General features: G+C 40.0%; 1 protein-coding gene across 36 annotated transcripts in view; it reads left to right on the forward strand.

Annotated features, from left to right (window-relative positions):
* UNC80 (unc-80 homolog, NALCN channel complex subunit) overlaps positions 1-23,806 on the forward strand; it is a 218,145-nt gene that overhangs the window by 153,589 nt on the left and 40,750 nt on the right. For all 36 annotated transcript variants that reach the window (XR_011439827.1, XR_011439828.1, XM_023642229.2 and 33 more), the window contains 11 exons: positions 2,630-2,730; positions 3,733-3,819; positions 6,832-7,015; positions 8,576-8,670; positions 10,097-10,186; positions 10,862-10,963; positions 13,082-13,262; positions 14,363-14,631; positions 16,101-16,235; positions 17,780-17,918; positions 18,553-18,649. Coding sequence is in view for 34 of the 36 variants with exons in the window: in XM_023642229.2 (XP_023497997.2) it covers positions 2,630-2,730; positions 3,733-3,819; positions 6,832-7,015; positions 8,576-8,670; positions 10,097-10,186; positions 10,862-10,963; positions 13,082-13,262; positions 14,363-14,631; positions 16,101-16,235; positions 17,780-17,918; positions 18,553-18,649 (1,480 nt within the window). In the remaining 2 variants the exon portion in view is untranslated. The remainder of the gene's footprint in view (positions 1-2,629; positions 2,731-3,732; positions 3,820-6,831; positions 7,016-8,575; positions 8,671-10,096; positions 10,187-10,861; positions 10,964-13,081; positions 13,263-14,362; positions 14,632-16,100; positions 16,236-17,779; positions 17,919-18,552; positions 18,650-23,806) is intronic.

Below are 23,806 nucleotides of genomic sequence, written 5' to 3' on the forward strand. Positions count from 1 at the left end.
TTTAATATAACAAAGAAATCTTACATTTCAACTGTGAAATTGTAAAGATTATTTTAAATGAGAATACTCATAGTTGGTGGTTATCAGAGGAAAGGGGAGGAGGCAAAAGGGTGATAGGGCACGTGTGTATGGCGATGGGTAGTAATTAGTCTTTGGGTGGTGAACATGATGTAGTCTACACAGAAATTGAAATATAATGATTCACGTGAAATTTATACAATGTTATAAACCAAGGTTACCTCAATAAAAAATAAATTAAAAAATAATTAGGAAGAAAACAAATCTCTAATAGCAATATAAACATTTTAAATCAAAAAGAAAGAAAGAAGGAAAGAAAATACCCATAGTTGGTAAAGCTTCAGGGAAAAGATCATCCTCACGCCTTGCTAAGGGGAGTATAAACTTTGATGCAAGTGTTCTGGAATAGTTTCATGATATGCGTCAAAACCTTAAAAGTGTGAAAACTCTTTGACACAGATTTTGACTTCTAGCAATTTCCTAAGGCAATAATGAGGGCTATATAAAGGTTTATATAAGATTCTGTACAGGGGCTGGCCCCGTGGCCCAGTGGTTAAGTTCGCGCGCTCCGCTGCAGGCGGCCCAGTGTTTCGTTGGTTCGAATCCTGGGCGCGGACAGGGCACTGCTCGTCAGACCACGCTGAGGCAGCGTCCCACATACCACAACTAGAAGAACCCACAACGAAGAATATACAACTATGTACCGGGGGGCTTTGGGGAGAAAAAGGAAATAATAAAATCTTTAAAAAAAAAAAAAAAAAAGATTCTGTACATTATAAATTATTTAAAATAACAAATATTCTAAAAGAGCTTAAGTATCCAACAACAGGCAATTAGTTGATCATGGTCCCTCCATATGACATCATTCTGTGCACGTTAGAAATAATATTCTACAAGTATATTAGCATAAAAAGGGTTCAGTATATTGCTAAGTGAAAAACTGAGTACCAAAGAATGTTCTATATAATATTATTTAAAAATACATGTAAATATATATTTCACGTCTATGAAAAGACATACTCAAAATGTTTACTATTGTTTCTATGAGTGCTAGACCTACCAGTCTTATTTTTTTCTTTGTCTTTCTCTGTGTTTTTCATGTTTTAAGCATTAAACTGCCTTACTCCAGCAATTAGAATAAAAACTATATTACAAAGATAGTTTTGCAACAAGTTTCAACCCAAGAAAAACCCACACCTATTTTAATTATTTATAAATACACATGAAAGCTAAAGCTTTTATCTACATATCTCCTGTTACTATTTCTTTATATAGCTCTTAATTTTAATTAGGTAGGTAGTTTCTGAAGCAAAATGTTGGTATCGTTTATAGGCAATATAATTTGTAGGCTTAATGATAAATTCATGCTAAATTCTGGTTTGAAGAATCAGATACCCTGATATGAATATGAAACTAATCAAACCATGCAGACAAAGGTCAGCCCATGCTTCCCCAGCACTCCCTTCCACCACCTGCTCACTCAGCCTGGGCACTTCCAGGTAATCTTAGCCCTACCACCTTCCCAAAAGAAGCAGCACTTTCTTTCACATGAGGAATAATTGTTTATTTCTAGGACATCCTCATTAGAAGTGGGAGCATAATTATTACTGGCTCAACTACTTTATCTTCTGAAGGAGATACTATTTAAATCATTCACGTGAACAGGAAAAGATCATCTCTAGTTCATATGCATTCTAAACCAAAACATATTATCTAAAAATCAAATAATTACTTTTGGAATTTCTCCATACAGCAAACAATGAAACATGACTTTAATAAATACTCACCCCTGCTAATATTAGGGGATTTCCAAAACAAAGATTCACAAATGTATTCTTTTTTTAAATTGAGGTATAACTGACATACAACATTGTGTTAGTTTTAGGTGTACAACACGCTGATTTGAAATATTGTATATTTTTGCAAAATGATTACTGCAATGAGTTTAGTTAATATCCATCACCACACAGTTAAAATTTTTTTTTCTTATGATGAGAACGTTTAACATCTACTCTCTTAGCAACTTTCAAAACTACAATACAGTATTGTTAACTACAGTCACCGTGATGTATATCACATCCCCAGGGTTTATTTATCTTATAACTGGAAGTTTCTGCCTCTTGACCCCCTTCACTCACTTCCCACACTCCCCACCTCTGGCAACTGCCAATCTATTCTCTTTATCTCTGAGTTCATTTTTTTAGAGTCCATATATAAATGAGATCATACAGTATTCGTCTTTCTCAGTCTGACTTATTTCACTTAGCATATTGCTCTCAAAGTCCATCCATGTTGTCGCAGATGGGAGGATTGCCTTTTTTTAAGGCTGAATGCTTTGCTGCTGTATGGCATAGATGTATTCTTTGCAAAAGTAACATTAATACCTAAAGACCATTCTATATATTTTTGTTACTTTTTCTTTATAGGTGAAAATGTTCAGAAACAACTACAAAGAAAACAAATATCTACCTTTCGATAGAAAAAGAGTTCACAGAACCTTGTTAAGCCCAAAAAGAGAGACTAATTAAAGCTTAGTAAATTGTTTGAAGACTTTATCTAATAGGTTTATCTCCATTTTAGACAAATGTTCAATTTCCTTTCTCTTCTAAAGTGAGTGCTGTGGCCCAGCAAGTCTTATGGAATTGTCTAATTGAGGATCCATCAACAGTTCTTCGACATTTTCTGGAAAAACTAACCATCAGCAATAGACAGGTAAATTCCACTTTCTTTATAGTGTAGCTGTATAGCTACTTGTGTGAACAGTGTTAAAAGCAGGGAATGGACTCTATAGTGCTGTGCATGCAACATCAGTATCCTCTGACACATGGCTATATTTTAGGTAATGATGATGATGAGCGATATTAAACTGTACTGTTTTGTTTTGAATTTCTCCATTAACTGATGTCTCCATGTGTGTGGCACACTGCTGGTGATGACCCTAAGATACTGAAATATTATCAGTCTTTTAAACAAAGATGAAATTCAGAATAATGTTCTTAGTATTGGGTATGTTTATTGAATTCTGATTGCTTAGTAGTCTGTGATGGATACAGGTAGGATTATTGGAATATGTTGAAACTCTTTATCAAAAAATCTAATTTGTCGGACCACCCTGTAAGAAGATTATGCCCAATCGTATTTTCAGAGCAATGACAAAATACATTGATGATTAAAAATTATTTGTTCATTTCTATGTTATGGTCCTGTTCACTGGAAGGTTAAATTTAGTTTCTGAAAGGTAAGGTTAATTGCATATATTTCTACTTATCCTCCCTTGGCCTAGTTTAGTCTCTTTGACTCAAAAGCTAGAAAGCAGAACTATAAAGTTCAATAAACCTGGTTTGTTTAATGGTTTCTCAGCATAGGTCCTTCTTGTATTTCCATCACACCTGGCAGCCATAGCAAATATAGTTGACTAAATATACGGGTTTCCTGTGATTTGCCTGTGACCCATGGAAACAGTCCAAATTTTTATTTTAAAAAAAGCTGACTACTGCTCAGTGGTTTCATGTGTTAGTTCCTAGGAGAAGGTGTTAAATTTGCCTTAAATACTATTTAACAGGTGTCACATATACTCTATTAAAATGCTGAACATAATGGAAATCATCATGTAGCAAAAGTGAGACAAACCCTCTCCTCATGTCAGGAAGTTAATTCTATTTCCTACAGTATGGCGGCTGAATGAGACATAGAAAATCTGCTCTCTTCTTTCAGGATGAGTTAATGTACATGCTGCGCAAACTTCTCCTGAATATTGGAGACTTTCCTGCTCAGACATCTCACATCCTATTCAACTACTTGGTGAGTTTCAGCCTCTGGTGAGTTATCAGTGTTCATTTCCATGTAGGAAGCAGCAACATGAGAAAAAGGTCTTAGGAAGTTTTTTCAATAAATTTCCATTAATTCTGTGACTGAAGATGAGTCATGGTTAGCTAACTTCACCACTGCTTGGATGGAGAAGCCTATACTGGCTCGGTCCTTGTCATTTGGTGGGCACTCAGCAAATGCCCACTTCCTCTCTGTCTTCCTTGGGCATTGTACAACTTCGTTCTGTTGGTTCTGAATTTTGGTTTTCTGTTGAGAAAACTTCTATGACGTTTTTACTCATTTTTTCATCTTTTCGTATCTTGCTGTTTAAAACACACACAGAGGAAAATGTTGCCCTAGATGGAAAGTATTTGTGAGTGTATTTCTCCATAGCGACTATCTATGCTTCAAACCATCCTGACAGTTTCTTCCCGAACCCTCCATAATTTACTTTTTTTTTCATATTCTCCTCCTTATACCCTGAATGAATCTGTAGTTGTAGGACTGTTGGCCTGATGTCCATCCTTTGAAATTGCACCTTAATCCAGGCAGACAGATGGCCAAGTGAACATCTAGCTGGAAGAACTTCTCCTTTGTCTTGTCAGTCTTCTAGCAGGTGGGGGGACAGAAGAGTTATCCATGTACACCTGGAGCAGAATGATAACTTTCACTGACACTACAACAACTAAGTGCAGAGAAAATTTGTAATTCCTTTCTCTTGTCTATGACTTGGTTTTCCTCCTGAGGCCCCACCTGCTGGTTGACAAGGGAAAAACTATAAATGAGTGTCCAATCCAGTTTTGAGTTCAGACTGATAAAAACTTATAAATAGTACCTTTGGGTAGTGTCCAATCTCTCTTGGCTATAAATACTCAGTCTCCAGAGATTCTCCCCCCTTGCACTGCTTTCATCTCTAAATGCTATATGGAGTTGGGGACAAAAAAAGGCCTTGGTTCGATGTTCTATCCCTTGTTTGGTGTTTGCTCTGGATCCTCCCTTTGTGAGACGATGCCCTTTAGATGGCTGGTTGCTAGATGCTGGGCTAGTGGAAGCGGAAGCCTGTGGCTGCTGTAACACAGGGCCTGTCTGCTCCCAGCAGTGCTTTCTGGGAGGCTCACCCTCACCCCAGCTCCTGCTGGTGCTGCAGACCCCTCTGAGTTATGGTCATGAGTCCCATAAGGCTCCGGCTTAGGAAATCCCCTGGCTAGAGCATCCTACTCAGTGACACCAGCCTGTGAGAATTCTATCCAGAAAGCTCTCCTGCCAAGCTTTCTGCTACTTTTTGGTCCTGTCTACACCATACACAAACCAAAGGTCGATTAGCAAAGCCAAATATCAGGGCCTCCCTCCATAAGTATGTGCCCTGCCAAACTTACGTTGCATCCAGGTTGATATTAAAAGGCTCTGAGGTGAACTCCTGTCAGAGATCCAAACAGACTGGAGGGAAGAGCCCCTTCAGTGTGCCTGCCCATTCCCCAAGTCACTGGATAGGGGAAATGCTTACCTAGACCAGTGCTCTCCTCTGTCCTTTAGCCCTGGGACAAGAAGATAGACATTTCATTACCCATCTGCCATACTCTCTTGTCAACTCCAAGTAAGCCTTAATGGTAGACATAAGTCCTCCCACCTAGATAATTGATAAGCTAATAGAAAAAAGGGCTGGCAACACTCTGGCCTTGCTGTATAGTCTTGTTTTGCATGAATATAAATCCTTGTTTTTGCATTTCCGCCTAAACTCTAAACTTCCCCCGAATCCCAAGCACATAGATGCTTTGGGTGGACTAAAGAAAGGATCCTGTGCTCAGAATGGTGAAGCAGTGAAGAGCAGAGTCATTCATGATTCTTGTTCTGCATCTCTTTTTCTAACAACTACTATAGATGTGGATGGTAGGGATGTTGGGAACACTGGCCCATGTCTTCCAGACTTTGTTAGGAATTTTTAAGTCCATTGCTTAATTTGACTCAGTGATCTTCAGCCTCCTCTGGGGATTTGTGAAGAGTTTTAAAGGGGTTTAGTGCCCAGATAGTTTTAAAGGAATAAATCTCCAAATCCTCAACTTACCACCCCAGGTTTCACCAGGCTGCGTGGACCGGCATGTAAGACAGAGACAAAATCTTAGGTACCATATTGGTTTTAAGGAAGCCTCATTTCTGGTTGATCAGGCACTTGTCCTGTCTTCTGTAGATCTCTACTAGGGGTGAGGCTTGGCCCTCATTAGGGTGTTCAGCTTTCAGAACCACCAAAGCAGATTAGGTTAGTAATACTGATTCTTTCAGCCTAGCTGGAAAGTTTTCTAGGATTAACAAGTTTTTCAAGAAATAATGGATAAAAGCCACATTTTGGGGCGGGGGGGGCGCTTTTACATTGTTTCTTTCTGATTTTGTTTTGCATTGTTGAATGAAGTGTTATTTCATCAAATTTGATGAAATGCACATTCCAGTTACAGCCAGTACACTTCTTATTTTGACATATAGAATGCTTAACATATTCTACTCCTATTAACAAAAAATAAACTTATCAGACATTTGAAATGTCGACCTAAAATTTTACAAAAGGGCACACAGTTTTTCAAAATTATTTTAGAGGATGCAAACAAAAATGTTTACGTTCACTGATTTAGCCAAGCAGAGTGTTTTTAGATCTGGACTGTTAGATGTAATCCAAGCTGCAAAGAGTGTTGGGGAATACGTCACATAGAGATTAATTTTGGGGTGGCCTGAGCACCATAGCTATCAAGTGACTTACAGGCTGGAAAAACAATCTTATACTTTGCTCTTAAGAGTAAACGTAACTAAAAGTAACCATTTTAGTGATACATAAAAATGTTCGGAACCTCCTCTGTTCAGTTTTCCAGTTACACCCTCTCCTGCTTACTGTCACTGAAGGTATTAAAGAAGCATTTGAACAGAGAACATGAAAGCACAAAAGAATATTTAATTGAGAAAAGAAAAGCCATGGAAGTGGGAGCTCAGGATTATGTGAACTCTTCCTGTTCTGACTTTCAGGTGGGCTTGATCATGTACTTCGTGCGGACCCCCTGCGAGTGGGGCATGGATGCCATCTCAGCCACGCTGACTTTCCTGTGGGAGGTGGTGGGTTATGTAGAGGGTCTCTTCTTCAAGGATCTGAAGCAGACCATGAAGAAGGAGCAGTGTGAGGTGAAGCTCCTGGTGACCGCTTCCATGCCAGGTAACCCACGACTGCTTTCGATGGCGTAACTCTTTTTTCAAGAGTATAAATAACCCTTTTAAAGACCAAGCATCTCTTTCATTCATGAGAAAATTTTCAGAGTTCTGACCCTGGTGTTGAGTGTTTCAAAGAATTTTTGTTTAATGCAATCTGAAGAAGTACAATAGGCCCTTTAGAAGTCAGCAATGGCTGCATGAAAAGGGAGACACCAGAACTGAGATCCCATGACTCAGTCCTTGAAGGGTTGCCAAGGTTGGAGATTTATTTAAGTCTACCACAGAGAACCAGCTGAACTGAAAGCCTTTTTGAATGAAGTTTTGGCACTGCAAGGAGAATAATATTGTTTGCATGGCACGGACCCCAGTCCTTTGTAAACTCAATGAGAGATGGCTTTATGAAAAATTGGAAAAGGGAAAAGCAAGAAGAAGAACTACAAAAGAACGTGAGGGTGATGTAACTCTAGATGCAGTTCCTTTTCCCTTTGGAGAGCTTGTCTTTCTTTAAGATAAAAATTTTGGCAAACCTTTACCCTTGTGCAGTCACTGAGAAAATGTGAGATGATATGTGTATTGAAATAAGGAGAAAGACAAAATTATACACACATAGGAACACAGGTTCCAGCAGCAAAGAGGCCTGTGTGAAAATAGCACTGCTATTTAGTGTCAGTATAATTAAGATTAGCTGTGAAAAAGTGCTTAATTTTTCAAGCTTTCTTTACTCGTGTGTAAAGTGGGGATATAATCCGACTTCACAATCATAAGGAATAAAGGAGTTTAGGTGTGTGACATAGTTGCTGTCCTACCTGACCCATGGTAAGTTTTCAATAAATGGTAGTTGTGTATTTATATGTTTCATAGATTATTCAACACAGGGGTCAGTTTTTATTATAGCAAAGAAACTCGTACTGTCATGCATTTACTTAAAAACAACTCATTAAACATCAAGGTATGTCATAATGTTCACAAAGATTTATAATTAATGTCTGAAGTAGAATAAATACCATCTCCCCAGCCAGACAGAACACAGAAAATGGACGTTTAAGCTACATTCGAGGTAGTTATTGTGGGTTGACTGATATCTCTGTTTATATTCTCTCAACCATTATTGCCTGACCATCTCATTTAAAATAAAGGAATATCTTACTTGTTGCAATGCTTATGGTTTGAATTCTGACTCTTCCACTAAGTAAATGTGTCTTTGACTAAGTTACAAGTTCTTATAAGAATAAGTTCTCTCTGTTTCCTTATGTGTAAGATGAGAGTAATAATACCTATATCATAAGGTTGCTGTGAGATTTAAATATGATTAGGCACACAAAACACATGGAAAAGTACTGAGAACTCCATAAATGGTAGCTATCATTATTTAATAATAAGTAAATGTATTTAACATATATATTTAACTGTAAATACAGGAGTGCAGTTAGTATGATACACAGCTTACATTAAGCATTCAATAATAGTAATAATGATCATCATAATGAAAAAATAAACTTCTGACAATATTTTAATATTTTGTTCTTTAAATACAAACTTTTATTTTGATTTTTACCTCCCATAGGTACCAAAACCTTGGTGGTTCATGGACAGAATGAGTGTGATATCCCAACCCAGCTACCAGTCCATGAAGACACTCAGTTTGAAGCCCTGTTAAAGGTAGGGGATGACTTTTGACAGAAATGACTTTTTTACGGACAACATCTATGGCCACCTCACTGATGACCCAGTTTAGAATTCAGTTCCATTTTTGTATCTTCAAATGAGTATGTGCCTTCATTTACTTCTTCTAGAATCTGCCCCTCTATTTCCTTTCCTGATTGTCCCACGTTTGCTGAATTGCATTGCCTTGCAGCGAAGTAGGCAGAACCTGCAGGCTCTCTCTCGGCTACAGCAGCAGCTGGACGCTCCGGCGTGTATTCACAGCTCCTCTTGGGAGGCTGCAGCTTGCTGCTCAGGCACTTCCTGGCATCATGCGTGGTAGTTCTGTGGTGCCCTGGTTGGCACACTGAGAGCGCTGCGGCAGATTCTGGCTATCAGCTGTCCGTCCATGCCAGAGACCCTTTCTGTGGCATCCAGTTAATGATATGCAGTCTTGACTTGCCACTGACAGAAATTATCGGAGAAGGAGAAAATATAGACCTTAGAATAAACCTGGTGAGTCAAGAAAGTATTTTTTACGGTTATGGCAATTATTCCCCTTAAAAGAAATTCAATCCACAGCTACACATGCCTGTAAGGTCTTTAAGGTAAAGTAATAAATAAACTAGCACAGTGATTCCCCAATTATCTGCAGTCCAAAGTGGGGTAATCTCACTTCCTGGACACAGCTCTGGGCCCAGACATAACTAGAAAGACCTCTGAAAAATTGAGCTTTGCCAAACTTGTGTATTTTATTTCGGTAGAAAGGATTGTCAAGCCTCCTTTGGCCTCACCCTGACATCTCCAGAGAATTTCCGAGGCCTAATGAAGCAAACGTCAACAACCACTCCACTTTCCTTCTCACGTTGAATGAGAGGGTAGCATGAGGGCAGACAGAGTGCGTTCAAACCCTGCCCCATCACCAGCAGTGTGGCCTGAACCAGACGACAGGGCCTCTCTCATCCAGTTTCTTGAGCAATCCTGGGATGCTAGTGCGGATGACACGAGTCATCTCCTGGGAAGCACTGAACATGGAATCCAGGATATAATAAGTGCTCAGTGCATTGTAGCTTGTATCCCCTTAATGTTGTTGCTGGACGTGCTTCCTCCCGATACTGAAGCCAGTAGATGCCACTGTGCCCCGCAGTTCACCCCTCAGTCTGAACTGTAATGGTGTGTCTTTCAGCAGCACGAGAGCAGAAGGTTCGTAGTATTTTACCAGTCTTTAGGGCATCATTCTTTGGATAACTGTGTATGCAAATCCAATGTGTATTCATGTATGTATATATATACACACACATATATAATATAATAAGTGTATAAGATATATATATATAAAATTCTTGTAAGAAGTTACCTTGCTTCTGTGATATTTGTATCTTTCAGCTTACTACCTGGCACACAATAGGTTAAACATTTATTAAAATTTGTTGTATTGTTCTAGGAATGTCTGGAGTTTTTTAATATCCCAGAATCCCAGTCGACACACTATTTTCTCATGGATAAACGATGGAACCTTATCCACTACAACAAGGTGAGCCTCTGCAACGGTGACACTCGTGCTGAGCTGTGTCTGGAGCTCGGCGTGCCTTTCCTGAGGGCACTCCCCTCAGGGAGACCTCGCTGTTTCGAGGCTATGAGTATGGCCGCTTAGGTCACACCACCTCGCTGTCTGTCTGTGTGGCTGGTGGTGATAGTGGCACCTACTATGGGGTCATTGTACTATTTAAAGGCGATAAGCCAAGTAAAGCAACTAGTTACTCATTATTATTACATCTAGATGAAAGACTAAGTTGCCTGTCTGATAACTGCATGTGTCTACTTGGAATTTTACTGTTCTGGTTTCCCTTTCTATCATGTCGAGTATGACCATGGTGACCACATCTAATGGGCAAGTGGTACTCAAGAAGCTCACTGACACCACTTTACAGAACCTTCTTCTCCAGAATGCCCTTCAGCAAACTGCTGTTGGTTCCTTTGCTCCTGACACAGTGCCCTGGTGTGTGGGACGGGTACTCAGCCTGGGTGGTTTGAAGCTATCCTGAGGAGGGGGTATCTTCCCTGGGATTTTATAGAACTGGAGAGCAAAGAGTGATAAAACCGTTAGAAAATATATGACTTTTGGTTGTCTGACCTTTGAGCAGGAGGAAATAAGAGTAAAAGTGTAAACCCTTTGAATCCTATTTGTCTTTGTGTAATCCCACCACAGACCTATGTTCGGGACATTTATCCTTTCCGGAGGTCAGTGTCTCCACAGCTCAACCTGGTACACATGCATCCTGAGAAAGGACAGGAGCTCATTCAGAAACAGGTGCCTGACCACCTCAGTTTTGTGCTATGGTTTTGTCATGTCCTTGGGATAGATGATCCGTAAGTGTATCTGTCGCCAACCTTGAGATTCTGTAATTCTGTTATGATCTTCTCTAGAGAGAGTGGATGGATGGGCCCTGGGTCGACAGATAGCTCCCCCAAATAGTGTGTTAATTAAGTTTCATAAGTTGGATCATAATGTAAAGGTATTAATGAACACTCACTTGGAGTAATGCTATTATGAATCATTGGATTTAAACAATAGAAATCTTCTAATTTATTTACCTACTAGTTTCTAAGGATGGATTTTCATTTCCCATTTTTGTAAAACATGATTGGAAGTACACATTATGTAGCTATTAGAACATCGACACAGAGATTTACACTGGCTGGAAAAAATAAATAAAGGGATCAAGGTGGTACACCTGACAAAAGCATTGAACTAAGGAGGTCAGTTCCAGCTCTGCCACTGACCCGTGGTCTGACCTTGGGCATGTTATGAACTTCTCTCAAAACAGGAGGAGAGAGGCTGGCCCTGTGGCCAAGTGGTTAAGTTTGTGCTCTCTGCTTCGGAGGCCCAGGGTTTCATCGGTTCAGATCCTGGCTGCAGACATGGCACTGCTCATCAAGCCATGCTGTGGCGGCATCCCACATAGCACAACCAGAAGGACCTACAACTAGAAGATACAACTATGTATTGGGGGGCTTTGGGGAAGAAGAAGAAAAAGGAAAAAGAAAAGAAGATTGGCATCAGATGTTAGCTCTGGTGCCAATCTTTAAAAACTAAATAAATAACAGGAGGAGACAATCATGCAGTTATACTTAGATTTAAAACTGAAGAGCAGAATAATGTTCACGTGCCTGATTGCAAATCAGACTTTGAGCTTTAGGAAATTCACATTTTACATGCAAAATGTAGCTATAATACATAATTCTAATAATGATACAACTTTAATATGGTCTATGTGTTACATTCATTAATTTTTTTAAAAATGTCTAAACAAGAATTTCAGGCTACTTTATCATTTCAATTCTTCTGCGCACATCAAGGATGCTAGTTTGACGTCAAATTATTCAAAAATACGTTCATGAGATGAATGAGAATGGCATATGATTAGACCACTAGGTAATTGAAAATATAGTTAGCATATAGTTAACTACCTCAATTGCAGTTAAAAGAAAGAAAATAGTGAATGTGTCATGAAGTGTGAGGTTGGGGGCAAAACTGTAAGATCTTAAATATAAATCGTTTCTAAAAAGATTCCTCCCAAATGATCCCAGCCCCTTATTTTGGCAGCAAAATAATTAAAACCATAATTAATAATAGCACTTCATTAGTATGTTTTTTCAATTATGTTTACGAACATGTTTTTTAAAAATAGCATAAAATGGGACTCTTGCTCTATGTACACTCCAAGTTGCAATCTTAAGACTTCCTTCTGAGTTCCTCAAGGAGGAACATATGCAGGCTTGTGGTTCTAGCTCCGAAGCTTCCTCGAGAGCTGCTCACTGCTTTTGAACTTCCTAATCACATCCCCTCCCACTGACCGTCAACAGAAAAGGAACTGAGAGAAGGGACCAAGAGCCTCATGTCCAGGCCATTGAAACTCCAGGTTAAAGGGGCACTGACCTAGGTCCCATCAGCTTTTGTCCCAAGACAGGCTTCTCCTGGATCACACTGCAGTCTATTTTTAAGAGGCAAGCCCAGAACTGACAGGAAACAGCTTAAGGCATCGGTGGAGATGGTAGGAGTCATTGGAACAGACTGACTGGCTCCTGTTGGAGAAGGTCTTCCATATTATGACATCCACACAAATGGGCTCTATTTGATATTGAACTGCTCTTGACAATGCTTGCCTTGTGCTCGTCCAGCCTGCACACTCCATGAGAAATACTTCCTTCTGCCGAGCTACAGATGCAAAAGGAAGTGAGAGTCAATCAAGTATTGTTAGCTCTCTCTATGTGGTAAAGAAATAAACACTTCTCCCTCATTTTGCTTCCCTCCCAATTCTTTATCAGCCAAGTTTTCCATTAAAGATACTACTTCCATTTCTTCCCTCTTGGTGATTTCGGAGTTGCTAATTTGACTTTTCCTCTCTCCTGCTTTGTTTGCTGCTAGGTGTTCACTCGGAAACTGGAGGAAGTAGGGCGGGTTTTGTTTCTCATCTCCCTTACCCAGAAGATCCCCACAGCCCACAAACAGTCCCACGTCTCCATGCTGCAGGAGGACCTCCTCCGACTGCCCTCGTTCCCCCGGAGTGCTATTGATGCTGAGTTTTCGCTCTTCAGTGATCCTCAAGGTATCAAGAAAGAAGCATTTCCTCTCCCTCGGCTTCTTCTCACACCTTGTTCTGTCCTCAACTGGAGAGCATCTTCATTAGCGGACAGCTCTCTAAGCCAGTGGTTCTCAGCCCTGAGTGTGCATCAGAATCACCTGGAGGCCTTGGTAAACCACAGACTGCTGGTCCCACCCCTGCCCCAAGTTTCTGGTTCAGCAGCTCTGGAGCGGGGCCCAGGAGCCTGCATTCCTAACAAGTTCCCAGGTGATGTTGATGCTGCTCTTCCAGGGACCAAACTCTGAGACCACTGCTGTAAGCTAATCATAAGCAGTTGAAGGCAGTAGTATGGTGTGGTTAGGGGAGTTCTTGTCTAAGTGAAGGACAGGTGTTTATATGAAGTTCAAGAGGAGGCAAAACTAATCTACAGTGACAGAAATCAGAGCAGTGGCTGCCTCTGGGCTGGGGGAATGGATTTCCCAGAAAGGGGCTTGAGGGACCTCTCTGAGGTGATGAACATGGTTTATATACTGATTGGAGTGTTGCTTGCACGAGTGTGTATTTTTATCGAAACTCATTGAACTCTGTATTTAAGATCTGTGCATTGTACTCTCTCTAAATTATACCTGAATTGAGAGAGAAATAGACACAAAGAGCAACAGGAAGAGACCCACTCTGAGACCTCGCTCTGTGACTCAGTATTAATTTGGGACAGTTTACTTAAATTCGCATCCCCATGCCTGAACATCCTCATCCAGAAGCTCAGAGCAATAGTAGAAAGAGCTCTAGTCTGATCAGGAGTTCAACGACCAAGAACTTGTCCCAGCCCTGCCATTTTCTTTCTGAAATAACTTATTTTTTCTCAAAGTCACAGCTTATCCAGCAGCAACATGCTGCAAATTCCTGCCCTGTCTTGCCCACAGAGTTGACTCAAAGAGGTGATGACGAAAGTCCTTTGAGAACTAGGAAGTGCTATACCAAGCCAGAAAAATTGCGCTGGGAAGCATTTCAGCAGTAGCTCTTCCCATCCTGGAGCTGGAACAAATGGAAAACAGCACTGCCTTGGGTTTGATCGCGCTCCCACGTGGGGCTAATTCTGTCTCTGCTGTTTCATGTTCTCACAGCTGGGAAGGAGCTGTTTGGCCTCGACACTCTCCAGAAAAGCTTGTGGATCCAGCTGCTGGAGGAGATGTTCCTGGGCATGCCGAGCGAGTTTCCCTGGGGAGATGAAATCATGCTCTTCCTCAATGTTTTTAACGGGGCTCTGATCCTCCACCCAGAAGACAGTGCCCTGCTCAGGCAGTACGCGGCCACTGTCATCAACAGCGCTGTGCACTTCAACCACCTCTTCTCTCTCAGCGGCTACCAGTGGATTCTGCCCACCATGCTGCAGGTGCTGGGACCTCTCCTAACCGGAAAACTAACCTGAGTCCTGCTCGTCTAGTCGGTCAACAAGACCTATACTGAAACTTTTTCCTGATGGAGTTCACTTCTTTTGTAACAGCAGAAAGCACCAAATGAAATCCTCCTAGAAATTTCCAAGAGGCCACAATATTCCGTTCTATCCTGAATCTCCCAAACTTAGGATATTGATTTCCATTGATTGTAGGGCAGTGGTTCTCAAAGTGTGGTCTCTGGATCAGCAGCATCAGCATCACCTGGGAGTTTGTTGGAAATTCTCATTCTTAAGCCCTATCCCAGATCTACTGAATCAGAAGCTCTGCGGTCAGTAACCTGTTTCAACAAGACCTCCAGGTGGTTCTGATGCCCTGAGAAGTTTGAGGACCATTGCTCTTTTTATTCAGATGTATGGCAAGCGTTCAGCTGATGTTTCTCCCGAGGGATTCTCTGACCCCTCTCTGAATTGAGATTTGTGTTGCTGTGACATTTAATATGATGGGAATGGAGGAGATGAATACAGCAGGAACAGTTTCTACCTACTTACATCTAGCATGCATGTATCTAACTATGTTTAGGGGTCCTGAATAAAGTTCAAACAGGGCCTGGGGGCTTATCTTAGTTCTTTGCTTTGAAGGAAGTTTTAATAAAAATTATGAAAGCAATACATTTTTGTACAAAATGGAGTTGGTTTGACCTACCCGGGGCAGGAAATTTACTTTTAATAGCACCAGGGCTTTCTGCTCTATTTTGAAATAGTTGGAATGTTTTCTACTTTTCATAACCTTTTAAATGATTACCAAAAACAGTAAATGCTCAGTATAAAATTCAGAAGATAAAAAAAGCAGTTGAAAGAAAATAAAGACGACCTACAGTCAGCCCTCCTGGATAACCATTGTTTGCACTTGACAATCCCAGTGCTCTATCCTACACACACCCCTTATTTTTTCTTAACAAAAATTGGATTATATCATATATTCAAGTTTGTAACCTGCTCTTTTCATGCAACACTGAGAATGTCATGGGCAGTTTTTCACGTAGCTACATTTTGCTCTAAAGCAGCTTTTTAAATACCTGCACAGTATTGCATTGTATTCATGTACCATAATTCACTTAACCAACCACAACTTATGAATAATTTAAGTTGTTTCCAATTTTCCACCATTATAAGAAGCCTTACAGCAGGTAGTCTTATATATACATCTTTGTATGCTTGCCCAATTCTTTCCTTGAGATAAATTCCTAGTCACAAATTCCCTGGGAAAAAGTATATACAGATTTTCAGGTTTTTTATGTATATTACCAAATTTTCCCAAGAAAACTTATACCATTTTACACTCCTCCCTCTCCATTTATGAAATGAGCCATTCCTCTCCATGTTTTCCATGGCAATGAATTTTAAAAGCAAACACAACTTTGATGTGCTGTCAAGGCATTTTCTGAACGTGCGGCATTTTCCCACAGGTGTACTCTGACTATGAAAGCAATCCCCAGTTGCGTCAAGCCATCGAATTTGCCTGTCACCAGTTCTATATTCTCCACCGGAAGCCTTTTGTGCTCCAGCTTTTTGCTAGTGTGGCCCCTCTCCTGGAGTTTCCCGTGAGTAAACTCTGTAGAAATAGATGAAGATCAACCGAATGAGAAACGCAAAGCCTATTTATACAGAGCTTGCTATAGCAAGGGAGTCAGCCCCCGTCACTTGTGCTTTGGCAAAGACTCAAAGGCAGACAGAGGAGTGAGGAAACTTTACAGTGGAGAAAAAGGAAGTCTTCAGGTGTGCCGAGACTGGAGGCTGTGCTGTGACTGGAGGCTGCTGGTATGGGGAGCTATGAGCCAGCCAGCTAGAAGCAGGGCATCCTATGCAAACTGGTTGAGAGCGCATGGTTGAGAGTGCATAGTTGGCTTTCTCTACTTGCTGCTAAACTGACAATAGGGACAAAGATTAGGGAAGCTGTCAATTATTAATCAAGTCCTGGCCATTTGGGGGCCAATTATTACAGAAACTATTTGGTTTCCACTGGCACTGGTCTGACTTCCCCCAACCCTGACTTAGAGCAGGCCAGCTTCCTGGGCTCATTGCCGTAGACAATCGGCTGGTTTCCTGGCAAGTGACCATGGCCTGTGAATCTGAGTTCTGTTTTTACATATGGTCTGGCCATTGTCCGTTGTGTAATCAGTCTCTCTGCTCTCTTTCCACAACCAATGGGAAATGGATACCATAAATCATTTCTCCTTCAACAAGAAAATCATTTCTCTTCAATGTTTCCCTTAAACTCTCATCTCAGCCCCTCAGATGTAAATAGCCAAATTCTCCAATTTTGTATACCTAATTAATCAGTAATGGAAAATAGGAAATGATAAAAGGCAAAGTTCCTAATTCTCATTCCTTTCTGTTGCTCTCTACCACTTGGCCTGCTTTGTGATTTTTTTCAGAGCTTTCACTACCATATCACACATCATACATGTGTTTGTTTCACTGATATGTATCTACCACACCCTGCAATAGAATTTAAGCTCTGTGAAAGCAAGACCTTGGATTTGTTTTTTGTTTGATTGTTTGTTTTTAGTTGTTTTTGTTTTGTTTGTGTGTTTTTTGTTTATTCTTTGTTTTTTCTAGAACCTCAGTGCACAGAACAGTGGCTGGCACATAGTAGGAATTTAATAAGGATTTGTTGTTTTAATAAATGAACCAAAGGCATTTTAAATAGATTTGAGATGGCAAGTATCTCCATTATTGAAGATACATTAGCAAATAGGACCTGTAAAATTCCCAGAGTTGTGAAAATAAGCATCTGTTCCCCCAAACGTATTTCAAGTATTCAACCAAATCATTGTGGAAATTTCTTTGAGGAATGTTGAGTCCTATCATCATAGACCGGAGGAGCTATTGGCATGAACTTTTCTGGCAGTTCATGTGTTGCTGTATTTTTATAAGTTTCCACAAATTTCTCTTTTGTACCAGATTAGCATTTAATAGACACCGTAAAAGTCAGGTGTATTGGATGCAAAATTATGTAAGCTGAATATTGGATAGATACTGTAATTGTTATTGGTGGTAGTCTCTATGAAACTTGAATTCCTGATCAAACAATATTAGTACTGAGGTGGGAATCAATAAATTAAAATTGCCTTTCTTTATGCAGGACGCTGCCTACAATGGCCCCAGCAAAGGCGTGTCAGCTCAGTGCCTGTTTGACTTACTGCAGTCCCTGGAGGGAGAGACCGCTGACATATTAGACATCTTAGAGCTGGTCAAAGCCGAGAAGCCTCTTAAGTCCTTAGGTAAAAGCAGATTTTGCCTTGACATTCTTTTTCTCTGTGTAATCATTTAAAAAAATAACTATATGGGATATTTTTACTAAATCAAAAGAGCAAAAATAAATGAAACAGTGGTGTAAATTGGCTGACCACATTTTCCTATCTCCTCTTTTTCTTAAATTTCTTGTAAATCTTAGAGTAAGGGATTCTCTGCCCTGAAAATTGTATTAAAATGATGTCTGGTAGACCACTGCTCTAGCATTGCAGTTTTCAGAAAATTGCATTATCCTCGGTAATTCTAAGTGGATAACCCTCCCAAATGGTCTTTTATTATCATGGGATGTGTGGAACTAGTGGTAATTCAAAGATAAAGTCTCACGTCTTACTTTAGACATCCAAATGCCTTTCATTGTCTTCTAGTAGGTGAGATTTTTAAAAACCACCAAAAAAAGTGCTTTTATTTTTCATCTGATTATTCACAACAGAATTATCAGTCCCCGTGGATGAGGAAATTAATAGTGTTTACAGTTTAGGAATAAAGTCTAACAGAAAAATGGCTATAAAATATAAGTGGAAAGAGAAGTTAGGAGTGATAAGTTCTCCTTTACTCCTGGCAGAATCCACTCTGATTATGTGCTCTAACCTTCTGTCTCTTTAGATTTCTGCTATGGAAATGAAGACCTGACGTTCTCTATAAGTGAGGCCATTAAGCTTTGTGTTACTGTGGTGGCATACGCTCCTGAATCATTCAGAAGGTAACTGCAGCCCTTTTTCTGTGCCTTGTGATAAGTAAATATAGCAAAGGAAAAAAACCTGAATGAGTACAAAGGTTGTGTTTGCTAATATCAGCCTGTAACATTCTGGCAAGTAAGTTTTCAAAAACTAAATTTAGGAAACGTCGTAGCAGAGGTTCCGGAAAATAGAGTAAATCTTTGCTCATTGGAAATCTCCTAATTTGGAATTTGTACAGCAGCTAAGATGGTTAGTCTTATTTAGAAAATATTGTCCTCACATGTAATACAAATTAATAGCAAATACAATTTCAGAACAGACGTTCAAGACGGTTTAAGAAAACTCCTTTCAAGGAGCACTAAGAACTCCCGTCACACAAAGAACAAGAGCATAACTCTCGTCTGAGTCTTGTCCCAATTCCAAGATGCCGGCTCTGGCCTGAACCAGAGTCACCTCCACTGCTCCTGCCTCCTCAGAGCAGCTGATGATCTCATGTCCTTGGGTGAGCTGTGGCTCTGACTCAGGTTTGAAGTGGAAGGGAGGATGGCCAGTGACCTCCTGGTAAAGGGGGCCGGAGAACCAGCACCTGTCCATTCATACCAGTCTAGTTCCAACCTAATAATCCTTTTATCTTTCTTGTAACGTCTATCGATCAGGTGACTTATGGAACACTGGGTAGAAAAATAAAACAGATCTGAAAGGAAAATACAGTAACCTATTTGGGACATAAAGATTGCTTGGGGGGGCCGGCCCCATGGCTGAGTGGTTAAGTCCACGTGCTCTGCTTTGGTGGCCCAGGGTTTCGCCACTTCGGATCCTGGGCGCGGACATGGCACCGCTCGTCAGGCCATGCTGAGGTGGCGTCCCACATGGCACAGCCAGAGGCACTCACAACTGAAATATACAACTATGTACTGGGGGGCTTTGGGGAGAAGAAGAAGAAGAAAAAAAACCCATTGGCAACAGTTTTTAGCTCAGGTGCCAATCTTTAAAAAAAAAACAAAAGAGGGGCTGGCCCCGTGGCCGAGTGGTTAAGTTCGCGCGCTCTGCTGCAGGCAGCCCAGTGATTCGTTGGTTTGAATCCTGGGCGCGGACATGGCACTGCTCATCAAACCACACTGAGGCAGCGTCCCACATGCCACAACTAGAAGGACCCACAACGAAGAATATATAACTATGTACTGGGGGGGCTTTGGGGAGAAAAAGGAAAAAATAAAATCTTTAAAAAAATTTTTAAAAAAAACAAAAGAAAGAAAAGAAACAGGAATCTGCTAAAAAAAAAAAAAAAAAAAAAAAGATTTCTTGGGGCTTACAGATTCACACCTTACTTCAGATTCTTAATTCTCACTGCCTGAACCCAGTCTCCTTATCATCAATTTCTTATACTCTCATATTCTTCCTTAAATCTACTTTTGGTTTTCAACTAGTGTATAAGAATGTTGACTCGACTGTTGCAGCCATAGTATTTTAACCCAGTGGATATTTTGACTCCAAAGATATTTTGACTCTGACTTTATAAATACAAACATCTTAATCCTAATCATGCCTATAGTGATAAATTTTCATTAAGGGATTCTTTTCTAAAAGTAATTTCCTTATGCCAGTTTAATTCCTTGATTGGTCATTTTATATAGCAAATAAGCCACTTTCGACTTTTCCCTTTTCATTTTGTCAAAGTTATTTTCACTGAGCTTCTCTTTCCAACTACAATTTATAATAAAGATTTTAATTCATTGATTAGGTTTATGGAGATGACTTATTTTATTTTGATTTATGTCAGTTTGCCAGTTAGAGCTTCTGTCATTTGAGCTTTTGTGTTTCAGGCACTGATCACTATCCCTGCGGGTTTCCCCAAGTCAAATTTCAACACTGCCCTTAAGAGGCAGTTCCCTGTCATCTCCATTTATTCATCAGTAACAAATTTTACTGAGCGGTGTTTTAACCATTGTCAGTTTTATTTTATGCTGGAAATTCTTTCATATTAGTGATTATAAATTGGATAAAATACTGGGAATTTGTATTTTTTTAAGTAATCTTTGAAACAATTATAAGCAACTGACCTGTCAGATAGTCCCAGACTGCTTTATTATTCAGGATTAATCTTATATCGTAATACTGTTATTTAATAGTCTTCTATCAGTTTGCATGTTATATACAGTCCTGCACTGCATAACAACACTTTGGTCAACAACATTGCATATACGCAAGTGGTCTCATAAGATTAATATAAAGTAGGTGTGTAGGCTATACCATCTAGGTTTGTGTAAGTACACTCTATCATGTTCGCACAACAACAAATCACCTAACAACGCATCTCTCAGAATGTGTCCCCGTCCTTAAGCGATGTGTGACTGTGCTATCTCCCCACACCACTGGGAAATAGAGAGCAAATGGTAGGGTCAGAACATCCCGCTCACATGCGGGGTGACCTCTCCCCCGTCTCCACCTTACATTTCCCAATCCTCCACCACCAATCATCTCTACTGCCTCTGGTCCCAGAGCAATTTATTTCTGTAGTTGTTTCTTGTGAAACATTGCTCAATTGTCTTGAGGTGCTGAGCGTCAAGTCGCCTCACCCCATCGTGCCTTCTACCACCATGTTTCTACCACCGCACAAGGAACCACCGGAAGAAAATGCACATGGTTTATTCTTGCCACAACCTCTGGTGTCAATCGCTGCTCTCCTTCCCTGGGCTGAATGTTACAATTATCTTGAGGACCACATTGATTCTCAGAAACTCCTGAAATAGCATCAGTCTTAAGAGTTGAAGTCTCTGAGAGGACGCAGTGAAGAATCCCCTCTTTCTTGCCCATGTTCTAAACAAAAGAAGGAAGACAACGAGAAGGCAAAAGGGAGATTGAAATATCACCTTTATACTGACAAAGACTAAGTAAGACGATCAAGCTTGAAACAGGACTGCCCTGAAAACTCACAATTTGGAAGAGAGAAGTCCTACTCTGTTGGCAAGCTCTTCCAGGAAGAAGGGAAAGAGCTGAGCCAATTTTTCCCAGTATATCTTTATCAGTTTGTCCCTCAGGGAAGTCTTTCCCTCTCCCCCAGAGCAAAATGAGTAAAAGGGCAAAGTGGGACCAGGATTCATATTAATTGAACTCTTTCTATCGGAAGGAAACCTGAGGATTGAGTAAGAAATGTTCTCCCCTGACATTCCCAGCTTTTATTGTCTTAAACAAGAGGGATTAAACATCATGCCTGTGGTCAACCAGGAGCGTGGCTGTGCCCTCAGGAGGGCAAATCTGCAGCCTATCATTATGGGCTCCTCCTACGATATCACAGCTCCAAAAAAGGCTTGCGCGTGGATCAAAACCATGCATTAGGTTAACTCCAAATCTGCTCTGTTCCGAAGTGTGAAAATACTCGTTATTCTATTTTCCATTCCAGTGTGTCCAGCTACGTTGTTAATAGGGCGTATCAGAGACTCTGCGGTGAGATTAACTGATAACAGTAAAACAGTGCATAAAGATTCTCTAATATTAAAACGCCAATGACTTAGAAAACTCCGAAATTTGGCTAAAAAATCCTCTCATTATCAAATTCCTTGTGAGATGCGAAATCTTCCAAGTTAAAATCCAAACACGTTGAAATCAAGAGAAATTAGAGTTCACAGTCAAATTGTCTTGTCATTGTAAGTGAAAGGCCAGTATTATTAAGATAAATTAAAATTGTAAAAAACTATCCTTCTTAATACTCTATTCTGCCCTGTTTAAGCCAGAGGTGTTCTTAATTCCTGGGTGGAGTCAGGATCTCTTAAGCAGCTGTTCCCTGGGATATTTCTCAAGGGAATAAGTTCAGTTCTTACATGACTTCAACATTTGTAACACCAAGTTTCTGTTGTGTTCAAATTCTTTTTTTATTTTAAGATTTTATTTTTCCTCCCAAAGCCCCCTGGTACATAGTTGTGTATTTTCAGTTGTGGGTCCCTCTAGTTGTGGCATGTGGGATGCCGCCTCAGCGTGGCCTGATGAGCAGTGCCGTGTCCTCGCCCAGGATCCGAACCAGTGAAACCCTGGGCTGCGAAAGCTGAGTGCATGAACCTAATGACTCAGCCACAGGGCCGGTCCCCAAATTCTTTTTAAATAATGTATTTTATTGAAGCATAACATTCATACAAAAAGAGTTTTTTAAATCATGACTTTATAGTTTCATGAATGTTCATAAAGTAAACACATCTATGTAACTACCACTCAAATAGAAAAATTACGTAGAGGAATTACTATACTGATTTGCAACATCACAACTCAGCTTTCCGAACTCTATTTATAAATGAAATAATGTAGTTGTTACTTTTTAATGTCTGACTTGTTATTCAATATTATTTCACAAGATTCACCATATAATTGTGCGTAACAGTAGTTTTTTCTTCTTCATTCATCCATAATATTCCATTGTAGACTATGCCCCAATTTTTGTATTTCTTCTCTTGTTGACCGACATTTGTGTAGTGTCCAGTTTGAAGCTATTACAAATAATGCTGCAGTGAACATTTTTGTGTCCGTCTTTGTGTGCACAAGTGTTTGCGTCTCAGTAGGGGGAAATGCTATGCCAGGTCAGGAAGTGTGCGCATGTTTTGCTTTAGTAGATACTACCAAAAAGTTTTCCAAAGCCATTGCATCCATTTTCACTCCCGCCAGCCATGTATAAGTGTTCCAGTACTCCATGGCCTCATCAGCACTTTGTATTGTCAGTCTTTTTAATTCTAACTATTTTGTTTGTTTATGGTGATGTCTTATTGTGGTTTTAATTTTTATTTCCCTCTTGCTAACTAAAAGGTTTGGAAGCCTTTCAAATGTTTATTGGAATTTGGATATCTACTTTTGCAAAGTGTCTATTGAAGTATTCTACCCATTTTTAAATGAGATTATCAGTATTTTTTTATTTGATGTGTAGAATTTGTTTAAAGAGTCTGATATAAGTACTTTTTAGCTTATATGGAAGTGTGTATTGGTAAACATTTAACAACCAGCTCTCTGGGGGGAGTCTCTGATACATAGCATTGCCAATTTGCCAATATGTAGCAATTACTGAATACAAGATGACAGAAGGACATCACTGAACACCAAGCTGGAAAGAGATGCATATAGTAGGCTTTCTTGACCTGTTAGGTACCCACTTCAGCATGCCCCTGGTTATATATATTTCAAATAACATCTCTTATTCTGTG

Source organism: Equus caballus, chromosome 6, assembly GCF_041296265.1.
Source record: "Equus caballus isolate H_3958 breed thoroughbred chromosome 6, TB-T2T, whole genome shotgun sequence".
In the NCBI taxonomy this organism is placed as follows: Eukaryota; Metazoa; Chordata; class Mammalia; order Perissodactyla; family Equidae; genus Equus; species Equus caballus.